This window comes from Argentina silus, assembly GCF_951799395.1.
Source record: "Argentina silus genome assembly, chromosome: 9".
Classification (NCBI taxonomy): domain Eukaryota; kingdom Metazoa; phylum Chordata; class Actinopteri; order Argentiniformes; family Argentinidae; genus Argentina; species Argentina silus.
In genome coordinates this window covers 10,864,164-10,883,724 of record NC_139663.1, presented here as the reverse complement: position 1 = coordinate 10,883,724, position 19,561 = coordinate 10,864,164, and the positions used below count along the sequence as shown (strand labels likewise).

Here is a 19,561-nt window from a genome sequence, read left to right as displayed (position 1 = left end):
GAGGTAAGGGGCTAGGTTTGGGAATGCAGGTGTGGGGTATGAGGCGATACACAGGTATGGGGGTTGGGGTGGGTAATTTGTGAAGATATGACTGAATTCAGAGTGATTCATGATTATTTGTTATGATAAACATTAATGGCATCATTATGAACTCCGATGATTCATGGTTTCATTTAAAGTCTAAAACAATCTTTTGAAATCTGTGACTTATCCTAGAATATCCTCACTGGAGATACCATTCCGAAATGGAAAAAGGGAGGGAAAGATAGGCATGGGACAAGTCCAGTCTGGTCCTGAGGTATATCACTCCCATCTCTCTCCCCCAACCTACACCTCACATTCCACTACAAAAAGCCCTTCACATCATACAAGAGCCTCACAACAGACCATTGATACATACAGACCAAAGAGGAGTACACATTTTTAAGAGAAGAGAAAAAAGAAGAGACAACCTGTGACATAATACTTTACTTTTTAAACTTCAAGCCAAGACAAGAAGATACAAAATAAAGGTATTTGTGTTAACTTTTCTGTTTTCATCTTTGATTTCATTCTGTCACAAATATGCAAACAATACCTGCATTTAACTTGATTAAGCATTGAGTTTCAAATTAAATGTAGTTTAAAATCAAGTCATATTAATGAGGTTTCTATTTTTTGTTATATTGTATATATTTTTTGGGGGGGGGGTGCTTTAGCGTTTCATAACAATCTAGATGCAGCAACAATAACTGCCAGTTTATTTGTTCCTGCCAACCCTGTTAGGTGAATAAGACAGTTTGGAGTTTGGGGGACATTTTCAAAAGGCTAGATGAGATTGTGTGGTTTTAGCCAGATGGAGAGATCCAGAGGTCTCTTTCTAGGAGTGGCAGAGCGCCATCAAGCAGCAGCAGCAGCAGCAGCAGCAGCAGCAGTAGAAGAAGGAGGCAGCAGTTGTTGACTGGGCCTGTCAGGACTTGACTCTGTCCCAGGGCGGTGCGTTTCTAAGACCTTGTTTTTAAATGTAGCTCTGAGCTACACAATCCTGTACAGGCCTGTCTAAGGGAATGAGTGAGTCAGGGCATGAGTGTGAGGGTGTAGGTGTCCCCACTGCGTAATAAACACACAAATTGTAACACTCCTCTTTCAGACTTCTGTGCATTGCATTCTATAATCCATTCTTTTCTAACCCCCCCACTCCTTCCCCCTCTCCACCCTCCAGGATGGGATCTGGGGTACAGATACTGTGTGTGGCCCTTGCGGTCTTGGGCCTGGTCGGGGGTATCGTGTGCTGTGCCGTGCCAAGGTGGAGTGTGTCATCATTTACTGGAACAAACATTGTAACTGCACAGGTACTGAGCCTCAGGTCTACCAACACCCCTTCACAGTTAAATGTATATTCACTGCATAACACAGCATCTCATGCCTAATAGCTTTATAGTAACTCTCTCTCTCTCTCTCTCTCTCTCTCTCTCTCTCTCTCTCTCTCTCTCTCTCATGCAGAGCACTCATAATGGCCTATGGACGAACTGTGTGGTGCAGAGTACCGGCCAACAGCAGTGTAAGACCCATGACTCCTTGCTGATCATGCCTGCTGACCTGCAGGCGGCCCGCGCCATGACCATCATCTGCTGCATGATCACCTCTCTAAGCGTCCTCATCCTCTTCGCTGGGGCTGAATTCACCAACTGTGTGGAGAACGAGGACATTAAGCCTAAGATTAGCCTGGTGGCCGGGATCGGCCTGCTGGTTGCCGGCCTCCTGCTCATTATCCCCGTCAGCTGGTTCGCTCACAACATCATCCGAAACTTCTATGACCCCCTGGTGGCTCAGAAGTTTGAGCTGGGCGCCTGTATCTTTGTGGGCTGGGCCGCGGGGGTCCTTCTGATGCTGGCTGGAGGTCTTCTCTGCTGCTTCAGCCGAGTCAACTCTGGCAGCTCAGGGGGAACCGCCAAGTACTACAGCAACAGTGCCTCCGCCCCCAACAAAAACTACGTCTAGAGAACACACACACCTGGGTTTTTATGTTGGAGGGAGAAATAGGGGAGTTTGATGGGGAGGTAAAGGAAAGTGAGTGAGACAGATAGAATAGAAGGCAAGAAATGACAAATGAGGGTTTAAATCAGTGGGGTCATTAGAGGTGAGAGGTGGTCAATTGTAAATATCGAATATTGAGTGGGACTAGTTTAGTTTGTAGTTTATATTCATAGACAATATCTTATTTTTAGATTTGTTTATATTGGGTGCTAGGTTTCTGTACTGCCATAAAAGAGAGTCAAACACATAACCTGCCATATTTCAAGTTAAAATTTGATAAATGACACCTTCAATGGAATAACTCAGGGATTACTTCTGTAATATACATTTTGTCAGATATGAAAGATTACAGCCATTTATTTACATACACAAGAGCAAGTACTTAAAAAAAAAGAAAAAGTAATTCTAGCATTGTGACTGCCAATAGCCCCTAGTCCAGGCATAGATTACTTTTTCTTATGATGACTGATGGATATATGATTCACTTACTTAAACAAATGTATTTGTTGTAAGTCGCTTTGGATAAAGGCGTCTGCTAAATGCCATAATTGTAAAATGTACTATTTTTCCTCTTGTAAATCAGCTCTTTTTACCTCCTGTGTATCAAATGATAAATAAATGTTTCATTTTGTTGTAATACAAATAATTTCCATCTCCATTATGTGTTGTCTTTGAAAGTGAAGATCAATACAATCAATATTTTTGAAAATAATTCAGACTTTTATTTCAAAATATGTAAAGGCATATATTAAAAACAAATTCAAGCTCCCAACAAAAAAGCATTTGGCTCCAGAAATTCATGCGCTCATTCATAACGCTCTCCTATCTGCACATCTCACTTTATCCATCGTTCTTTGTAACTTTCCTCTTCCTCCCACTCTTTCTCTACCACCTGCTTTCCCTTCTCTCTCCACCAGCCACCTCAACTAAATCCCTCTCAAACTTATTTATGAACTATGAGCTCTCTTATAAACTATTTCAATTCTTGTTTTCCAGCTCACTCACACGCTTGGTCAGCTCCTCTACTGTTTTTTTCAGCTGTTTCATCTCAACCTGCAAGGCCTGCACCTGAGAGAGAGAGAGAGAGAGAGAGAGAGAGAGAGAGAGAGAGAGATACTCTGTTAAATGTGCAAAAGAAGGAGTTCTAACTCAATCTTCGCTGTACAGAATTTGGTCTGATGATAGATTTGGGGTCTCCAACTCCACTCCAACTTTTCACTTAACCATGCCTGAATATGCTGCCATTTCCTTACCTCACTGTTATCCTGTTGATGCCCAATGGAGGCAGTTGTAGTCTTCAGAAGACTTTTATGAACTTTGAACTCCTTGGTTTTGGTCGCCACATACCCGTCCTTCAAAGAGATCATGATAGGTTGGCCCTCTTTGCCATCAAACCACTCATTGGCCTCCACTGATGGCTCTGGACCAATTGTGTCTGGGTACAGATCGTCCTGAAATAGATCCGACTGTATAGACAGAGGACAAGAGAGCGGGGGGCGGGGGGGGGGGGGGGGGGGGGGGGGGATAGAGAGAATGAGAAGGGGAGTCAGAGCTTGTAATCTTTAGACTGCAAGCTACTGTATAAGTAGGCTACATTTACCTTACGGGGCACTGTCATGACAATGGGTTCACACTTCCTCTCATGGAGCTTGTAGAATCTGAAGGTGAAAAAACACAACTAGGTTCATTGAGAGAAAGAGAGAGAGAGAGAGAGAGAGAGAGAGAGGGGTGGAAATGTGACTGTGTGGGTTACCTGGCGATTTCACACTTGTTGACCTCCAGACCTCTCTTGGGCATGTAGCCCACGCCCTTCTGGCTCTCCTTGCTGCTGTACATGGAGAGGTAGTGAACATAGGGAGCTTCATCTGTCACTTCAAAGTACCGGATACTGCTATCACCCTGAAGTAGGGAAAAAAGGATGTGGAGTTAGACAGGTGTCACCATCAACAGTCAAACATAATTCCAGTGTTATGACAAGTTGGTTCAAAGAGAATGATGACGTTTTTTTCGAATGTGTCAAATACACCTGATATTGTTGTTGTGGATAAAAGCGAGAGATGATCATATTAGAAATGGGATGCTTGTTCAACCTTTACACGGAAGAAGCCTTTTATACAAAAACAAGTCACACCAACTTATTAGTGGCCTTCAGGTGTCAGTTAGTGGTACTGATAGTGGTACTGGTATTTGGCAGCCTTGGAGATGTGCATTATCTGATTGTATGTGAAGAAAGAAAAAAGCTCTGTCAGCCGTTGTGAGAAGTTTCCCTGTGTGGCAAAGTCAGTGCTATCCATGATATCTGAATGACCTTTGTTATATTGTGGGTCCTTTGATATAATGCTTTACTGTGAACCTAAATAAAGTAATAAAATGTGTGTGTGTGTGGGGGGGGGGGGGGGGGGGGGGGTGTATGTGTGTGTGTTGTGTGTGTGTGTGTGTGTGTGTGTGTGTGTGTGTGTGTGTGTGTGTGTGTGTGTGTGTATGTGTATGTGCATTCACCTTGCCACAGAGGAAGATAACGGCAGTGTCAGGGTCAAAAAAGGGAAGAAGGACGCCACTGCTGGTATCCAACTCCTGCAGGGTGAGAGGCTCTCCAAAGCTCTTCTGTAAACACACAAGTCATACAGGTCACGTCATTCATTTCATAAGCCTTTCCAGGCAACTCATAAGCCTTTATGAGTAGTTCATAGTGAATGTTCACACTCACTGGGTCCCATAATGCCACCTGTCGCTCGCTCATGCGACTGAAGCCTGTGGTAAGGATCTTTCCGTCGGACACAAACACTGCCTTCACAGGCCTGGAGCCTTCATGAGGCTTCTCCTTCTCCTGAGAGGGGCAGAGAAGAAGAGTGGCGCAGAGTGAGGGAAAGCCAGGACTCAAATAAGAAGATCAATTCATACGCGCAATTCCTGCCTGTGATTTTACTATTACTATTATTATTCAAGGTTGTGAGTGATTAGAGTGCTTGGCTCCCCTGTGGGACTGAGGTGTTGAGGAGAGGGGGGACTCACAGCAATCACAGTGCCCTTGCGTGGGTCCAGCACACGCAGGATCTTGTCCTTGCAGGCAGTGAGGATTCTGGAGCCCTCCCTGTTCCAGCAGGCGCTGTAGATCATGTCGGTGTGAACTGTATCAATCCTCACCACTTCCTCCCCACACGCCACGTTCCACAGGATCACTACATTATCACAGCCTGCAGGAGGCGCCATGCCACAGAAAGCCCAGAGGGGCAGAGAGGAACACACATGCAGAGTTAGTGCATGCTGCACATGCAGTGGTACTCATACTCCACCGTCAATATGTCTGTGTTTGAGATTGTTTGGTTAATGTGTACTAAAGATTAGGTTGTTATCACACTGAGGTGATGATGGTCAAGAATTATTGTACAGCAAGTGGTACATAGAGCTGGTAGAGAAATTGAAGAGAAAGAAAGTGAGACCGCTCTAGACCATAACTTACAGTGTGAGTTTCACAGTGAGTTATGGGGACTGGGAGCATAAGTGCTCGTACCTGCACTCATAAGCACGTTGTGGGCAGTGGGGTGCCAACTCAGAATCCCCACACGCTTGGAGTGCCCTTCCAGCTTCACCACAGGTTCAGACATGGGTGAAATAAGACCACCATCTGGGATCTCCCAGATCTATGCAGGGGTGGGCAAGAGAGGGAGAAGGGGACGGGACATATACACATTGGGTTAACACAGTATAGAGATGTTGATAAACTGGTCATAATAGATTCAGATTAGGTAAACACATGTAAGGAAAACGTCAATTCATAGTTTGTGTTTCCTCTCACAGTCTATGGTCCTCAAGTGCTTCATAATGTGTTCAAATGCTGCAATGGTAAGGCCAGAGAGAGCTGGGAGCCCTTACCATGACACTGCAGTCCTCTGACCCACTGGCAATGATGTTGTCGTTGTGGGGACACCACTCAATGTCCAGAACTGGGCCTGTGTGTCCACAGACGGTGGGGTGGGACATGTCAATACGCCCCGTCTAGAGAGAGTGAGGAAGGAAAGGTTGAGTAACAATGAGCGAACCAACACAAACTTACAAACAACACAGTCAAACTGGTGGTTCAAATAGACAAGGAGAGAATACTCTCAGAACACAAAAGAAATTCCGGGTTTCGACACTGGTTCTGGTAATGAAGAAACAGCCAGATAAAGGTTCAGATGAGAGGAACTTGGTCAGCTGATGGCAATTGCATAGCTATGTCTTCAATTATCTTTAATGCCTGTTAACTCAGTTAGAGAGGACTCTGCTGTGAATGCAGGGTGCTGGGTTCCCATGGCCCTCTGAGGATCACCCACTACAGAATGCTCTCTCTGTCCCAACGTCAACCCTATCTGTCCCCACATTGGCCCTCCAGCCCCCAATTGACAAAACATCAATATTCAATCATGTGCTACTGTACTGTATGGATGTATTCTTCCATTCTTCAGAGTGGTGTCATGTTTTAACTCAATTCTGTTTGAAATCTGAATTTCACATTTCATGGTACAACTATGTCATATAAAACCATCTTGTTCACGCACTCTTTCTCAACACAGAAACCAAACACAGGTTGTGTTGCTGCAATCACCACATAATACGCTGCTTAAGAACATAAATGACTCAACAAACATCTTCAACGTATGAATCAGTAGGCTTGACTCAAATTCTTACTTCATTGGCAAACTATGGCTACCACTATCCAATTCATTAGAACTACATGCACATTGACTGTAAGTTGATGACATCCCCATACATTCCGGAGGATAAGCGAGGGACAGAGAGACAGGGATGGAATGGCTGGTCCTGAAGAATATGTGCTGGTTTATATTTCAAGGTTCATTTGTCACAGTTTCTGTAGAGAAGGCGGTATGTGACATATACTATAGTCAGTCTCTCAATTGTGTCTGCAGTACAGGAATCAGTCTCATCCTCTCCAAATAACTGTCTCATTTTATTGCAATTTGCAACACTCTCCTCCTTTGGCTAGAATACTAGGAACTGTACCAAAATCCTATAGAATTGGAAAATTGAAGTTGTAATGTGCAAACTTAGCATGGTTACTATTACTGCATATCAGTAAAGATGCAATATGAATATACGAGTGCAAATAGTAACTGTGAAATAGGTTCTGTGCTCAAACCACATCCTGTAGCGACTGAGTGACACTGAAGCACTCCAAATATGGTAAAACTTGAAACAGCACAGAGAGCGAGTGACGTGTACATCTGAAACTCTAAAACAAACTTCCTTATTCAGCAAAATGTGTGATGCCGCCTGTCAATATGCAAATTCAAATTTTGAAAAAAGCCTGTTTTTTAGAACACTGTCAATTCAATTCCCCAATGAATATTCTTATGAAAATGGATATGGCATTTTACCCAAAACCTGAGCATAAAACATGGAAAACCAATTATGCATTTTCAGTTGAACATGCTGTCTAGGAATCATAGTTTAGAGTTATCCTGGACAATTGCTTTCTGCAATTGATTTGATTAGGGCCTCTATTCTCTCAAAGGTAAGGTTATTTGTGTCAGTATTAGGACAGTCTCTAACTAGAAGGCTTCAGTGCCAACTCTTCTCCACTGTGAGGACAGGACCAGGCCTACCTTGACCAGGGGCAGCACAATAAAGGCCCCTCCTCCGCTGGCATCCACGATCATGGCCACAAACTTGGGGTTGACAGTGCAGAAGTTGCTGTCCCAGGTCATCTGGGAGATCCGGATGTCATCGTAGCACTGGTCTGCCTTGACCGCCTGGCCAAAGACGTGACGGAACTTACTGGCCCTGACAACCTTCCTGGACATGGTGAACTGCTCAGGGAGAGAGGGGGGGGGGGGGGGCAGGGAGAGAGGGGGGGGCAGGGAGAGGGTAGGGAGATAGAGAGACAGAGAAAAAAAGATGTGGTACAATAACGTGAGAACAAAGGAGAGAGATGGGAGAGTATTTCATGCATTGTACCTGGGGCAATCAGGGGTTGGTGCATTTAAACCCATGCAGACTGCGGTCTCACATGCAATCGCTGTCTAAAGCTAGCAGTAATCTCTCACACCAGACACCACTATAAAAGGAAGTGTTGCTCCTAATGGCACTCAAATGGAGAGAGAGAGACAGAGAGAGAGAGAAAGAGGGAGAGGGAGAGAGAGATCCAGCAGAGACGAAATGCACAGAACCGTTCATAATTTGCATAAATAATATACTAATACAGCATGGGAAGGGTACAGAAGGCAGAGGGACCTGAATATTATGACCTTAAAGTCACAGAATATCTTAACTACACGAGCATCAATTATGCAATCTCGATGGCCATGAGACAGACTCATACAGACACAAAGGAAAAGGACACAGGAAGGAAATACAATACAAGAAAGCTGAGAAAAGGGGAAGAAAAAACTTTCACATCAACGTCCGCCAGTCTGACAACATTTCTTTCCATCCTCTGACTCTGAAACACACTTGAGTTTCTGTGTTACAGTATGTGATTATTGTATACCTAGTCACAAATACTAATTAGCATAGCCAAGGACATGATGAAACTTAACTCTGAAAGTTTTGCAGCACATCTGCTGTGCAACTGCATTAGATAAAACAGCAAACAAAGGGGAGTGTAAGACCTGTAGCAACAGTTAGAGGCACCCGTAGAAACAGTTACACCACATCCTACAGAACAAACAACAAAACCACAAAGCATCTCTCTCTCTCCTTTTTCAATCTCATTCACACACAATCTCTTTACCATTCTCTCACACTCTTTTACACTATTTTATCTGTAATTATGTATTTCTCTGAGATACACAGACACACACGTAATGTAATATGATCTGTTTTTGCAAGCTAGAACTAAGACAATGGAACTAATTGATATCGTATGGCCATATTTAAGGTTTTAAAAGTGTACAGATAGTCGTGCCTGTTGTTGGATGCATGGAATACTTACATGTCAGATGTTTCAGTTGGAATATCAGTGCACTCAATGACTCTAAAACGCAGGCCTACTAAACAAGAGTGAACCCTACATTACCGGTACCGAGTACAAGTTATATTTACCTCCATTTGCAGACTTTACTTCCTCAAATCTGGAGCCGCGCCTTAGCATTGACTAAAAATCCCTGAGCTAAAGTCTATCAGCGTTTTTGGTTGCATCACAAGACCCCTTTGGCCATTCCTTATCTAATGTAATCATGCATTACAGAGTGGGCCTTAATGCTATCAAGGGCCAAAACACATGTCAATACACACAAACACACACACACAATTACATTTCACTCACAAAGGCCAAACAACGACTCTCTCCCTCTTACACACACAGATGTATACTGTGTGTGTGTGTGTGTGTGTGTTAGAGAGTGAGTGATGTGGACTGCTGACCATGATAGCATAAAGAAACACTAATTGTGTTATCTGATAAACGTCGGCATGAGAAGAGTGTTACAAGCCTACCTGATGTTGTGGGGGGGAGTGATGCTCTTGTCAAGCTTGAGGAGGATCTACAGTGTGCTGAATGCTCCGTCGCCAGAAAAGGATTATGAGTCTGTAGCTTTGGGTAGATCTATATATGTGATGGAGGAAGTGAGATTATCAGAGGAAGGTGGAAATGGGAGGTGTCTCTCTTAGTTACTCTTTGGGGTTCAAAAATACATTTGAATGTCAGATGTCAAAAAGACGTGCTTTGATGACCTGGATAGAATACAATAGGTTACAGTTCAGACAAATTTTCACCATTTGAGTGTAAAATTCAATAAAAAGAGAAGTTATCTTAGAGTGGCAGTTGAACATGCTGTATCGTATAGAACGACAATGGAAAAAAACATATTTAGAGACATTTCCCCCACCAACAAAATCCCAATCTAAGCGTGTGTGTATAATGTATGTGAACAGTATGGAGAACATAAGAATGGCCAGTGATGGGGATACATATTGTTAGGATGATGATGTCACACAGGTGCAGACTTTCACAGAGCCAACAGAATGATACAGTTCGGCCTTGGTAGAAGACACATGCATCCCTTTATCCAAACCGTCCCTCAACCCCACATCCCCCTCCCCTCTGCCACTGAAAACCTCTCCACTAGAACAAACAAGAGAAGTGAGACAAAAGACAAAAGAGAACGCAGAGGCAGATTTAAAAATATAGACTTCAGTTTATTGCACAATCATTGCTGGAGACTGAGGAGTGAGAGAGGGCCTGTCTGTGTGGACGCAGGACATGAACGATGGACACGTGTACTAAATGTACAGGGAGATACAGAATGTGCACAAATGAACAAATGTGTTCAGAACACAGACTGGCTGATGAGGCACACCAGGGTGCATCTCACACCCACATGAACACATGGAGCGGACAGACAAGACAAAAAAACACACTAAAACACAGGCTTCATACATACAGTATGAGATCTATAAATCAGCTCATATGTTCAAACATACATGGTCCTTATACATACATAACTGGTTGGTGCAACCCTGAACATAGAGGGTTTGGTCACTCACTTCCTCCATCAGGGTGAAGTCATACTACTGATAGGAGTAGTATGCCAGTCAAGTGACATACAGTACAATAAACAGCTACCGTGTCTGCAGTGAACTGCAACCGTACATATAACATCCACCAGATGGCGCCAAAGGAACACCCATTCATTTCACTTACAAAAGCAAGACAGACCAAGAACCAGGACAGACACATGAACAGGCAGACCCTCAAGAAATCTCCCTTCGTCCAAAAGAAGAAGGGCAGTCTCATCATCTGTACACGAGTTGGACAGTATCATTATTAGTACCAATCTTCCACAGAAAAACAGTATTATTAATAATAATAATAATATTATTAATAAGTATCATCATTATCATCATAAAACAATAGTTCTGACAGTTAATCCTTTATAAATAGTAATTAACAGGCTATCCGGCACCTGCGTACTAAAAACAAAAACATTTTCCATAATGCTAGTAATGTTTTCATACATCATGTCATTGTTATCATCTTAGAAGAGCAGAATATACAGACAAGGACAATGACTGATTGCTGGCCTGGTTCGACTTCTGAAAAATGGTTTTCTGTTCATCCTCCAACCCCTCCCTCCCTCCCTCCCTTCCATGTGAGTTCAGTCTATTACCCTGTTTCCACTGTCTCACTCTCTTCCCACCCATTCTCCGATGAGAGCCCACCCCAGCTAATCCAGTATTCTAGGAACTACCCTTTTTACTTCGAGAACTACCCACCCTCAAACCCCTACTTGAGTCCCTGGCCTGACTGCCAAATGGAGGGGACAGTCCTTAGCAGTGACAATGGACCGCCCCTGAACCCCATGTTTCAGAGAGGAAACCCCAGGCATCAATGTCACAGCTACTGCTATGGCACCCTGAGAAGTGGAGAACCCAGGATGTTGGAGTAGAGCACTCCAGAGATGAGAACTAAACTGACCCTTGTTTTCTTTGTTACATTTGAGATACCAGTTGAACACACATCCACTTGAGTGGTAATGTATTTGTATCTGATAATGCATAGATATCCAGTTGTAATCAGAGGTATTCACATGCCCAATCCCCTCTTTGTTCCATGTATTTTCCAAATATTATAAAAGGTTAAATGATCAAAAGCCTTCTTAAACCTGGGTCTCATAAAAAACCCTCAGGTTACCCATCTCCACAACAGAACTGAAAATAATGTCAGTTGTATCTGTGTTCTTACATAATTATGTCAATAGCTAAGCAAACAGATGTGTTTGATATTAAATACACAGTACCACGCCTCAATCCCTCACGTGTTCCGACTTCGCTCTGAACTAGAGCATTGACTGATGCGATATACATTTAATTCCATGTCTCTACATTTTATTTTCTTCCCTTTACATATGTATAAAAAGGTATCAGAGTATATACTGTTTTCACCGTATGTATATATAATCTACATACATACATGTATTTACATTATTTATATGGACTTTAAATAAGTTTCATTATTGGTATTCACTTTGATCCAAAGCCCTTTTTGAAAAAAAAATAAACAGTGCAGTTTATTTGATATAGTTGTATTGCCTCTGTTCTAGTCCCTCATACACCTCTACTGGTAAATACATCATCTCCCCATTCCCCTGACTGCATGTAGAAACTCTTAGCTGTGACTGACACATGACATGTCATAGGATACAATGCACAAGCATTTTGGCTAATACTAGACTGATGTCCTCTAAAGAGACATCGGTTTACGGTATGAGAGCTACTAACATGCATTAACTGTTTCATTCAGTGCACTGCAATACAATAATTTTTAGCCTATGAAGTTACAAGGGGGCCGTGGAAACGGTTGTGATGTGTTCACCATGACAGGGGTGGGTGTTACACGGGGGCTGGAGAACAATACAACCTCAAACATGAGCAAGGTTGGAGGTTGCAGTTTAAGTGAGGCATGTGTGTGGGGGAGTTGAGGAAATTCTCCCTCACTCTTGACTCAATGTGAGCAATGCGTGTGCGTCTACACCTGAGGCCTTTCCAGACTTCATTTGGCAATTAATGAGTGAGGAGGCTATTTGTGTGTGGATATGTGTGTGTGTGTGTGTGTGTGTGTGTGTGTGTGTGTGTGTGTGTGTGTGTGTGTGTGTGTGAGTGTGTGTGTGGTCTACAGAAGTGCAATGTCATACAGAAACATGCAAGACTCGTTTAGCCACTTCATCTAGTCCCATTGACTAATTCAAGGTCCCTCATTGCAAATGAAAATGTCAAAATAAAATGCTTGGTCTCAAGCTTCAACATAATTCCTTAAACAATAATAAATATATTAAAGTATTCCAAAAAGTAAACATTGTACAGTTATTCAGACCATAAACTGAAATAATCCAGTGAAGAAACTAGTGTGCCAATAAAACCATAATTGTTCATTCAAACATTCATTTAAGCAAAATAACATGTTTCCCTTGGTTACTCTGATTTAAAAGGGGGTGAGAGGGGTAGGGGTTCATTCATGCTTGGTTGTGCCCACCTAAAATACTATATGCCACTTTAAATCAGCTTAGTATTTCCATACTTCCACTCAGAGTAACTCATTGCAAAGTACTAACGCCCAATCTTAGAGTTGTGAGCAGTGCATAATTCTTGGCTAATATTCTGGCCACTGACAGTTTATAACTGTCTAGCTGTCTGCCATTTCCACCCTCACAGGGGACATGCAGCACTGGCTAACCCTTGTCTTTAGGGTTGTTTTGTGACAGTAAACAAACATAATAGTGCATTCAAATTGTAAAAACACCAGAGAATGGCTCTCTAATACTGTGGGGGAGGAGGGGAGGGGTAGGGGAGGAGTAGGTGAGGGGTGTTACAGTGCAATCTGCCTGAGGGCTCTGTGACCTTGAACATTAACCTGCTTGGTGGCAAAAGTGTAATTGTTTAAAGTCAACAAAGATCAATCCTGCGCTATAAAAAAGAAGAAGAAAAAAAGAGTAGAGGATCAATCATGTGCCACATTCTACAGACCTGTACTTTCTGTGTCATTAGCAATGTTATGTGATATGTTCACTGATTTGTTTGACAAACAATAACAAACAAATGTGCAAAAAGAAAGTTATAAAAAGAAATTATCACTACAAATCATAAAATCCCTTTTTCCAACCGTCCACAGATTAAATAAACATTATAAATTAACAGATTATTCTTGTAGAACCCTGATTCAAAACAAAATTCCTCAACATTTCTGTGAGAAATCAGTCAATTTAAATATCAATATTAGTGAATAAATAAAGAGGACATAGTATTACGGACAACGGAAATTGTAAACATTTACATAAGATTTCATTAGTCCCAATCCAGAATGGCTGTATTCAATTGGCACTGAATGTCCAGATTCAAATGACAATCTACAATCTGCACTTCATCTGTGACCATGCGGTCTAAAGAAGGTCAACTTAAGACCAACACGCTCACAAGCCAAGGAATGAACCCCCCCCTTACCCATTCCCAGTTCATCTCTGTCTGCCCACAGAGAGAAGCAGAGACACAGACAGACAGACAGTATAAAGACAGAGTGAGAAAAGGGGAAAGACAAACATAATAATGGAAGAAATAATGACGGAGGAATAAAATCCTCTCTAGTAACTCAAGTAGTTCCATAGGACTTTTGTGACAGGCCTGGGAGTGCTGTGTGCATTACTTGTGCATTACTACAAGCATGTAGGCATGCTACAGAGTGTGTGTGTGTGTGTGTGTGTGTGTGTGTGTGTGTGTGTGTGTATTAAGTCAAAAGTTGATATGCTGCATAGGCTGCAATAGTCTGACAACTGAGAGAAAGATACTTCCTGCTCAGTGCGTATGATATCAATCAGCCCAATAGTCTGTCTACTCAGATGTCAGTGACGGATCAACTTGAACAAAAAAGCGATAGTTTGAAACGGTAATTGACAGATGACGATAAGTAAACATCAAATCCACCATGTAAACTATTGCTCATGTGTAATGTCACTGGCACATGATGATGATTTGAGCAGACATTTCTCCTAGTATAGTATTTGATACCCAATGACTCCTTTGTGTGTGTGTGTGTGTTTGTGTGTGTGCGCGCGCGTGCATGTGTGCGTGTGTTTGTTAGTGCGTGTGACCAGTAAGCCACTATCCAATCCTTGTGTGTGTTACCTAACATAGATAGCCACTCACACATAATGGCAAAGTGGACACAGATATGAACATTCTTGCTTAGGTTGCTTTGAGCCCGCATCAACTTCTAAATGTATGTAGAACACTTAATCTCACATTCCATGCACATCTTTATGAATGCAGCACGACCACATTCCCCCATTCCACAACCCTTACCTCTCAATCAGTCCCAATGTACCGCCTACCCCCCCCCCCCCAGAGGTCGCAAAACCCTGTAACCCGCTGCTCCTCCTCCAGGGCGGGGGTCAGTCTGAGGGACAGTGGTAGCTGTTGATCCAGAGCAGGTCGTCCAGCACGCCCCAGTGTAGGTAGAGGATGGAGCCCACCACCAGTACATGCATGATCTGGTGGCTGTTGCACCAGTAGTCAAAGAGGCCCGGGCGGAAGCGCTCAGGGATGCGCGCGATGTTGATGATTCCGCCCAGTACGGCCAGCGCGTCCATGGTGAGGAAGTGGCGAAGCGAGGTGGGGCTCCCTCCGCCCACGCCCACCCAGCGCAGCAGGAAGAAGGAGAAGCGAAACAGCGCCTGCCAGGCAAAGGAGCGCAGGCGCCGCACGCTACTCCGCGCCGTGATGGCACAGTAGATGGCGTAGCTGGACAACAGGATGTAGACTAACAGGGCAACAGTACGGGTGAAGGGGTAACAGAGCAGCGTGCTGTATACGATGGGTAGCGCTCCTAAATCAAACACAGGAACACCGAGTTAAGACACAGTCATTACACTACCTTATTGGAGGCATTTTCAGAGAAATATAGTTATTCATCCCAGCACATACCATGGACACTGTCTTAACTGATTTTTGCTCTTCACAGCCAGGGGTTTAGTGTTGTAACTTAATTATGGCTATGCAGTATATGCATGGGGTGACTCAAGATGCTATGGGCCTACTGTAGGCTTCATAAATGTAAATATTAAAACATGACAGTGGATCACACAAAGAGGGAGCCCGAGTGAACAGACCTTAAAAGGCAAGAGGAGAGAGAGAGAGAAAGAAAGAAGTAAAAGCAGAGAGGGCGAAAGAAAGAAACTAAGGAGCAGCTCAGCCTCGGTTGCAACAGAGGAGCCCACCTGAGGCTTACCTAAGGTATTGATCATGCAGATGCCGCACATGTCGAGGGTGAGGAGGGTGTGGTAGACAGGCTCCCCGCCCTCGTGGTTCATGAAGAGGTGGTAGAGCACAGAGCCCAGCTGAGGTGACAGGCAGGCCAGGAAGTGGACCACACCCAGCCATGTGACACTGATCTGGGACCAGGGGATGTTGAGTGGGAGGAGCACCAAGAAGCAGAGCAGAGGGATGCCTGTGGGGAGGGGGTTGGGGTGTGGGGGGGGGGGGGGGGGGGAGGTAGGGGAGGAGTAGGTGAGGGGTGTTACAGTGCAATCTGCCTGAGGGTTCTGTGACCCTGTACATTAAGTAAGCAGCTTTGTAAACAGCTTAAGATTATTGGAGGCTGTTTAGATTTAGATTCTGTTTAGGTTTTACTTTTTCACTTAGGTCAAATGTTGGCCTATAATCATGTAGTATTTCCCTGGGAAACAGGAAAAGTAAAAGAACACCTTAAGCTCTTGTTTTGTTTCAGTGGTTAAGTGCTATTGCATTGTAGTTACAGAGGACCAGCGTAGGTTGCTGTGCTTAGCTCCTGGGAGGTGCTTTGTGAGCAAAATCTGGTCCTTGAAATTTGATACACACTGTACACACTTATCATCATTTTTCTCTCTCATACACATCCCGCCTTCCTCCCTCTCTTTTGCCAACTCTGCCTTTCCCAATGTCAAATCATTTGTCCCAGCCAGGTGATACTGCCAATGCCATCTAACACATCTATTTTGAGTGTGTTATCTCCTCTGCCTGTGCCCCCCCCCTTCCCCCGCCCCCAACCCACTCAGCACCACTGAACTGAGCAACTGGACTGACTCTCCACAGGGCACCAAGTATGAACTACTATAACATAACCAGGAGCTCTGTTTCTATCCAAAAGCATTAGTGCTGTGCTGACCATATCATGTTGCATGTTACAATGTTGGTGCAGTGGCTTCAGGCGCAAACAAATTACTAAAACCTAAGCCAAAAGTAGTGGGCTACCCAAAACGTGTTTTAATTATCGTTACTAAGTAACACATTTGTATTTCTGTATTTGTTTCTGAGTGGTTTCACTTTAAAGCCCTCTTAACTGGCAAGATTAAACGTTTCTCAGAATGGGCTTTACTGCAGACTTTAACTGTTTGTTCTTGCATAATACAGGCATAGTATGGGAGGGACATTTAAGGACACCTGCTCAACTGTCAGTAATCTATCATTCGAAGGTTTTAAATAATAAATGCTTCCTCCTTCTGTCAAGCATACGTTACCCTTGCCCTGATAATCGCTAATCCTTTCTATTTTAATGAAAGTTGGAGGGCCAGTGCATGCGTGCTTATCAAATTTGGCTCATACACAAAACTCAACAATCCTTTGGCACACAATTGATGACATGATCCCATATACTGTTGTAAGTTTATGGGACAGATCAGGTCACTTGAGGTCAACAAGAATCATATGCTAGAGATCATGGCATGACATGCACAGTTGGTCTGGTCAATCTGAAAATGAAGAGGATTTAATCAGAGAGCAAATTAGTGCGCTCTTCTCTACCCCCATACAAACAGACACAACAACACTTTTTTTTTTACATTTGAATGTAATCTGAATTAATTTCCTACTCATGCTTCTAGTGTGCCAGTTAGAGCTAAACATCGCTACACTCCCCGATACACTGTCGGGAATATGGAAACCTAGTGCTTCAGTATGCGTAGGGTACTCACCATGTGTGTATATGTTTCCCAGTTCATTGTGCAGGTAGAACAGGCTTCTGATACAGTCTTGGACTGAAGAGATGGGTCGGTATCCGGTCAGGACGTATTTGTTGAATTGAAGATGAGGGGGTGAATTTGCCCAGTCTAATAATCTGGGTCCATTTAAAAATGCCATAGCAACCAGAACAGTTAAAACGACTCCGCCAAAAAAGTAAAAAAATGACTGTACACCTATATACACATATAACAGAATTATTGCGAATAAAAATTTATTTGACACCATTGATATCAATTTCAGGCGTTGTTTATTGTACTGCAAACTAGCTAGCTAGCTACCTAGCTAATTATATAGCTAGCTAGCTAGCGACAGAAAATCAGTTCTTTCTTTTCAGCACCACTACCCGGCGACAGCGTTTTTTCCCCGCTGTTTGCTTTTAAAAATCGCTACCTGTGTCATCCGCAGGGGTTGACAAAGACGAGGCCAACCACATACATGGTGTAAGCCCGTGATATACATTATATATAACATTTCATAATTGCCTGTTTTACACCTAACAACTCTCGGGGTTTATCTAACGAAGTACAATTCATGGTAGTTCCTCACTGGTAGGACATTCTACAGCACACACTGTTAGCCATGGTTAGCTAATATGCAGGGGTTGATAGCTCAGTCTCATACAGAACAGTCCAGTGATGCTAGCTAGCGTTAGCTTACTTCCATTTACCCCTTACCTTGATACTGCTGACTACAGAAAATGGGTTTAGCTAGCGGTCAGATTTACAACGCAGGGTTAGCAGGTCATAGCTACTTTAATAAAAACAAAATGCTCTCGCCCAATTTCCTCAATCACATTTAAAATAGGATCCATGTTCTGGTTGCTTAGAATTTGTCACCGACCACAGCTGATGATGTCTGGAGACCCAAGTCAGAGCGAGCTAGCGTGCTGTGATTTGCACCGGGAGATTTCAAACAAAACACCATAAGAAAGACTTCCTCCGTTAACTTAATTTGACGCTCAAAAATACTGATGTAAGTTCCCGATTCTCCTCGCGTATTACTCCCCGATTCCCAAATCAGATTCCATCCACACAAGGTTGTCAAATGTGGTTCGTTCACCGGCCTCGAGTCCCTCATCGGCTGATGCCCGCACTACCCGGCACAGCTACCGCCGGGCTGGAGAACTGTGACGTTCTAATACAATGTGGGTACAGAGAGAGCCGAGTGTGGTATTGGTGTGAAAGGGAGTATGGGAGAGGTGAGAGGCTGTGGAATAGATGGAAAAATAATTGTCCGCATTGTCCTCCCCAGCATATCGGCGTCATATAAATTGAATTTGAATGGTCATTTTCTATTATTTTATCTGCATTAAATCTTATAATTTCTTGTCTCTAATGTCTTTTAAATAGCTTCTTTCTCTCTCTCTCTTTCTTTCTTTCTTGGTTATCTGGAAAGTGAGGCAGCGTACTGACAGCAAAGTTTTACATTATGGTGAACCAGAGTGAGTGTAATTGTGTGATTGTAAACAATGATGACATGTCAATCAAATGCCTCACTCACGCTGTGCGTTTCTCCCTTGATTAGCCAATCGGAAGCCTTATGGCATGAACACGCCATATGAAAGAAAAAAAACGTGTGTTCACGGGTGTGTGTGTGTGTGTGTGTGTGTGTGTGTGTGTGTGTGTGTGTGTGTATTTATTTATTTATTTATTTATTTATTTTACAGATAATGTTTTTTCATGCTAGCCTCCCTGAAAGATGCCTACCCCCGGCAGAAATTTAATCTATTTGTATTGCAGAATGGTTCTGTTGTCATTTCCTTGTACAGTAATTTTAATATTATTTGTAGTGTACATCAGTAATTTGAATATAAGTTGTAGTGTACATAAACGTCCACAACTGTACTGATTACCACCCCTCCCCACATACATTGAATTCAGTGAATTTAGGTACCCTGATCAAATGTTGGTATTGTGGCATAAAAACATGATACTGACTTTATATAGTATACAGTCCACTCTGGAGGATTAAAAGCTTCTTCCCTTCAGTCAGTTTCCATTGAACTCCCATTGCCCTGGCCCTTTTAGCAACCTGTTATACTGGCCATTTCAGCACAGATGTA

At 43.2% G+C, this 19,561-nt stretch overlaps 3 protein-coding genes across 3 annotated transcripts; 1 reads left to right on the top strand and 2 right to left on the bottom strand.

Annotated features, from left to right (window-relative positions):
• The first annotated feature begins 348 nt into the window (after positions 1-348).
• Positions 349-2,179, top strand: cldni (claudin i). The gene is made up of 3 exons (XM_083677728.1): positions 349-512; positions 1,202-1,331; positions 1,483-2,179. Exons 2-3 carry the CDS (start codon positions 1,203-1,205, stop codon positions 1,978-1,980), a joined length of 627 nt encoding a protein of 208 aa, XP_083533854.1. The 5' UTR covers positions 349-512; position 1,202; the 3' UTR covers positions 1,981-2,179.
• A 139-nt stretch (positions 2,180-2,318) lies between these two features.
• coro1a (coronin, actin binding protein, 1A) lies at positions 2,319-9,534 on the bottom strand. The gene is made up of 11 exons (XM_083677702.1): positions 9,451-9,534; positions 7,620-7,823; positions 5,890-6,012; positions 5,528-5,657; positions 5,029-5,210; positions 4,724-4,843; positions 4,516-4,620; positions 3,770-3,915; positions 3,617-3,674; positions 3,270-3,482; positions 2,319-3,084 (listed from the first exon to the last, which is right to left on the bottom strand). Exons 2-11 carry the CDS (start codon positions 7,815-7,817, stop codon positions 2,995-2,997), a joined length of 1,365 nt encoding a protein of 454 aa, XP_083533828.1. The 5' UTR covers positions 7,818-7,823; positions 9,451-9,534; the 3' UTR covers positions 2,319-2,994.
• Positions 9,535-10,131: 597 nt separating this feature from the next.
• Positions 10,132-18,948, bottom strand: paqr4a (progestin and adipoQ receptor family member IVa). Its single transcript, XM_083677721.1, has 3 exons — positions 17,451-18,948; positions 15,731-15,949; positions 10,132-15,328 (listed from the first exon to the last, which is right to left on the bottom strand). The coding sequence occupies exons 1-3, from the start codon at positions 17,722-17,724 to the stop codon at positions 14,895-14,897; spliced, it is 927 nt and encodes a 308-aa protein (XP_083533847.1). The 5' UTR covers positions 17,725-18,948; the 3' UTR covers positions 10,132-14,894.
• Positions 18,949-19,561: the final 613 nt, after the last annotated feature.

Bases quoted from the DNA above. Each gene is read 5' to 3' on its own strand.
- cldni (XM_083677728.1), top strand. From the start codon at position 1,203: ATGGGATCTGGGGTACAGATACTGTGTGTGGCCCTTGCGGTCTTGGGC. The intron at 1,332-1,482 runs GTACTGAGCCTC...TCTCTCATGCAG, and splicing joins CAAACATTGTAACTGCACAG to AGCACTCATAATGGCCTATG.
- coro1a (XM_083677702.1), bottom strand. From the start codon at position 7,817: ATGTCCAGGAAGGTTGTCAGGGCCAGTAAGTTCCGTCACGTCTTTGGC. The intron at 5,211-5,527 runs GTACGAGCACTT...CGCCTCCTGCAG, and splicing joins CAACGTGCTTATGAGTGCAG to GCTGTGATAATGTAGTGATC. The intron at 4,844-5,028 runs GTGAGTCCCCCC...TGCCCCTCTCAG, and splicing joins GCAAGGGCACTGTGATTGCT to GAGAAGGAGAAGCCTCATGA.
- paqr4a (XM_083677721.1), bottom strand. From the start codon at position 17,724: ATGGTGTCAAATAAATTTTTATTCGCAATAATTCTGTTATATGTGTAT. The intron at 15,950-17,450 runs GTGAGTACCCTA...CCCTCCCCACAG, and splicing joins GGGAAACATATACACACATG to GCATCCCTCTGCTCTGCTTC. The intron at 15,329-15,730 runs GTAAGCCTCAGG...TGTTTGATTTAG, and splicing joins CTGCATGATCAATACCTTAG to GAGCGCTACCCATCGTATAC.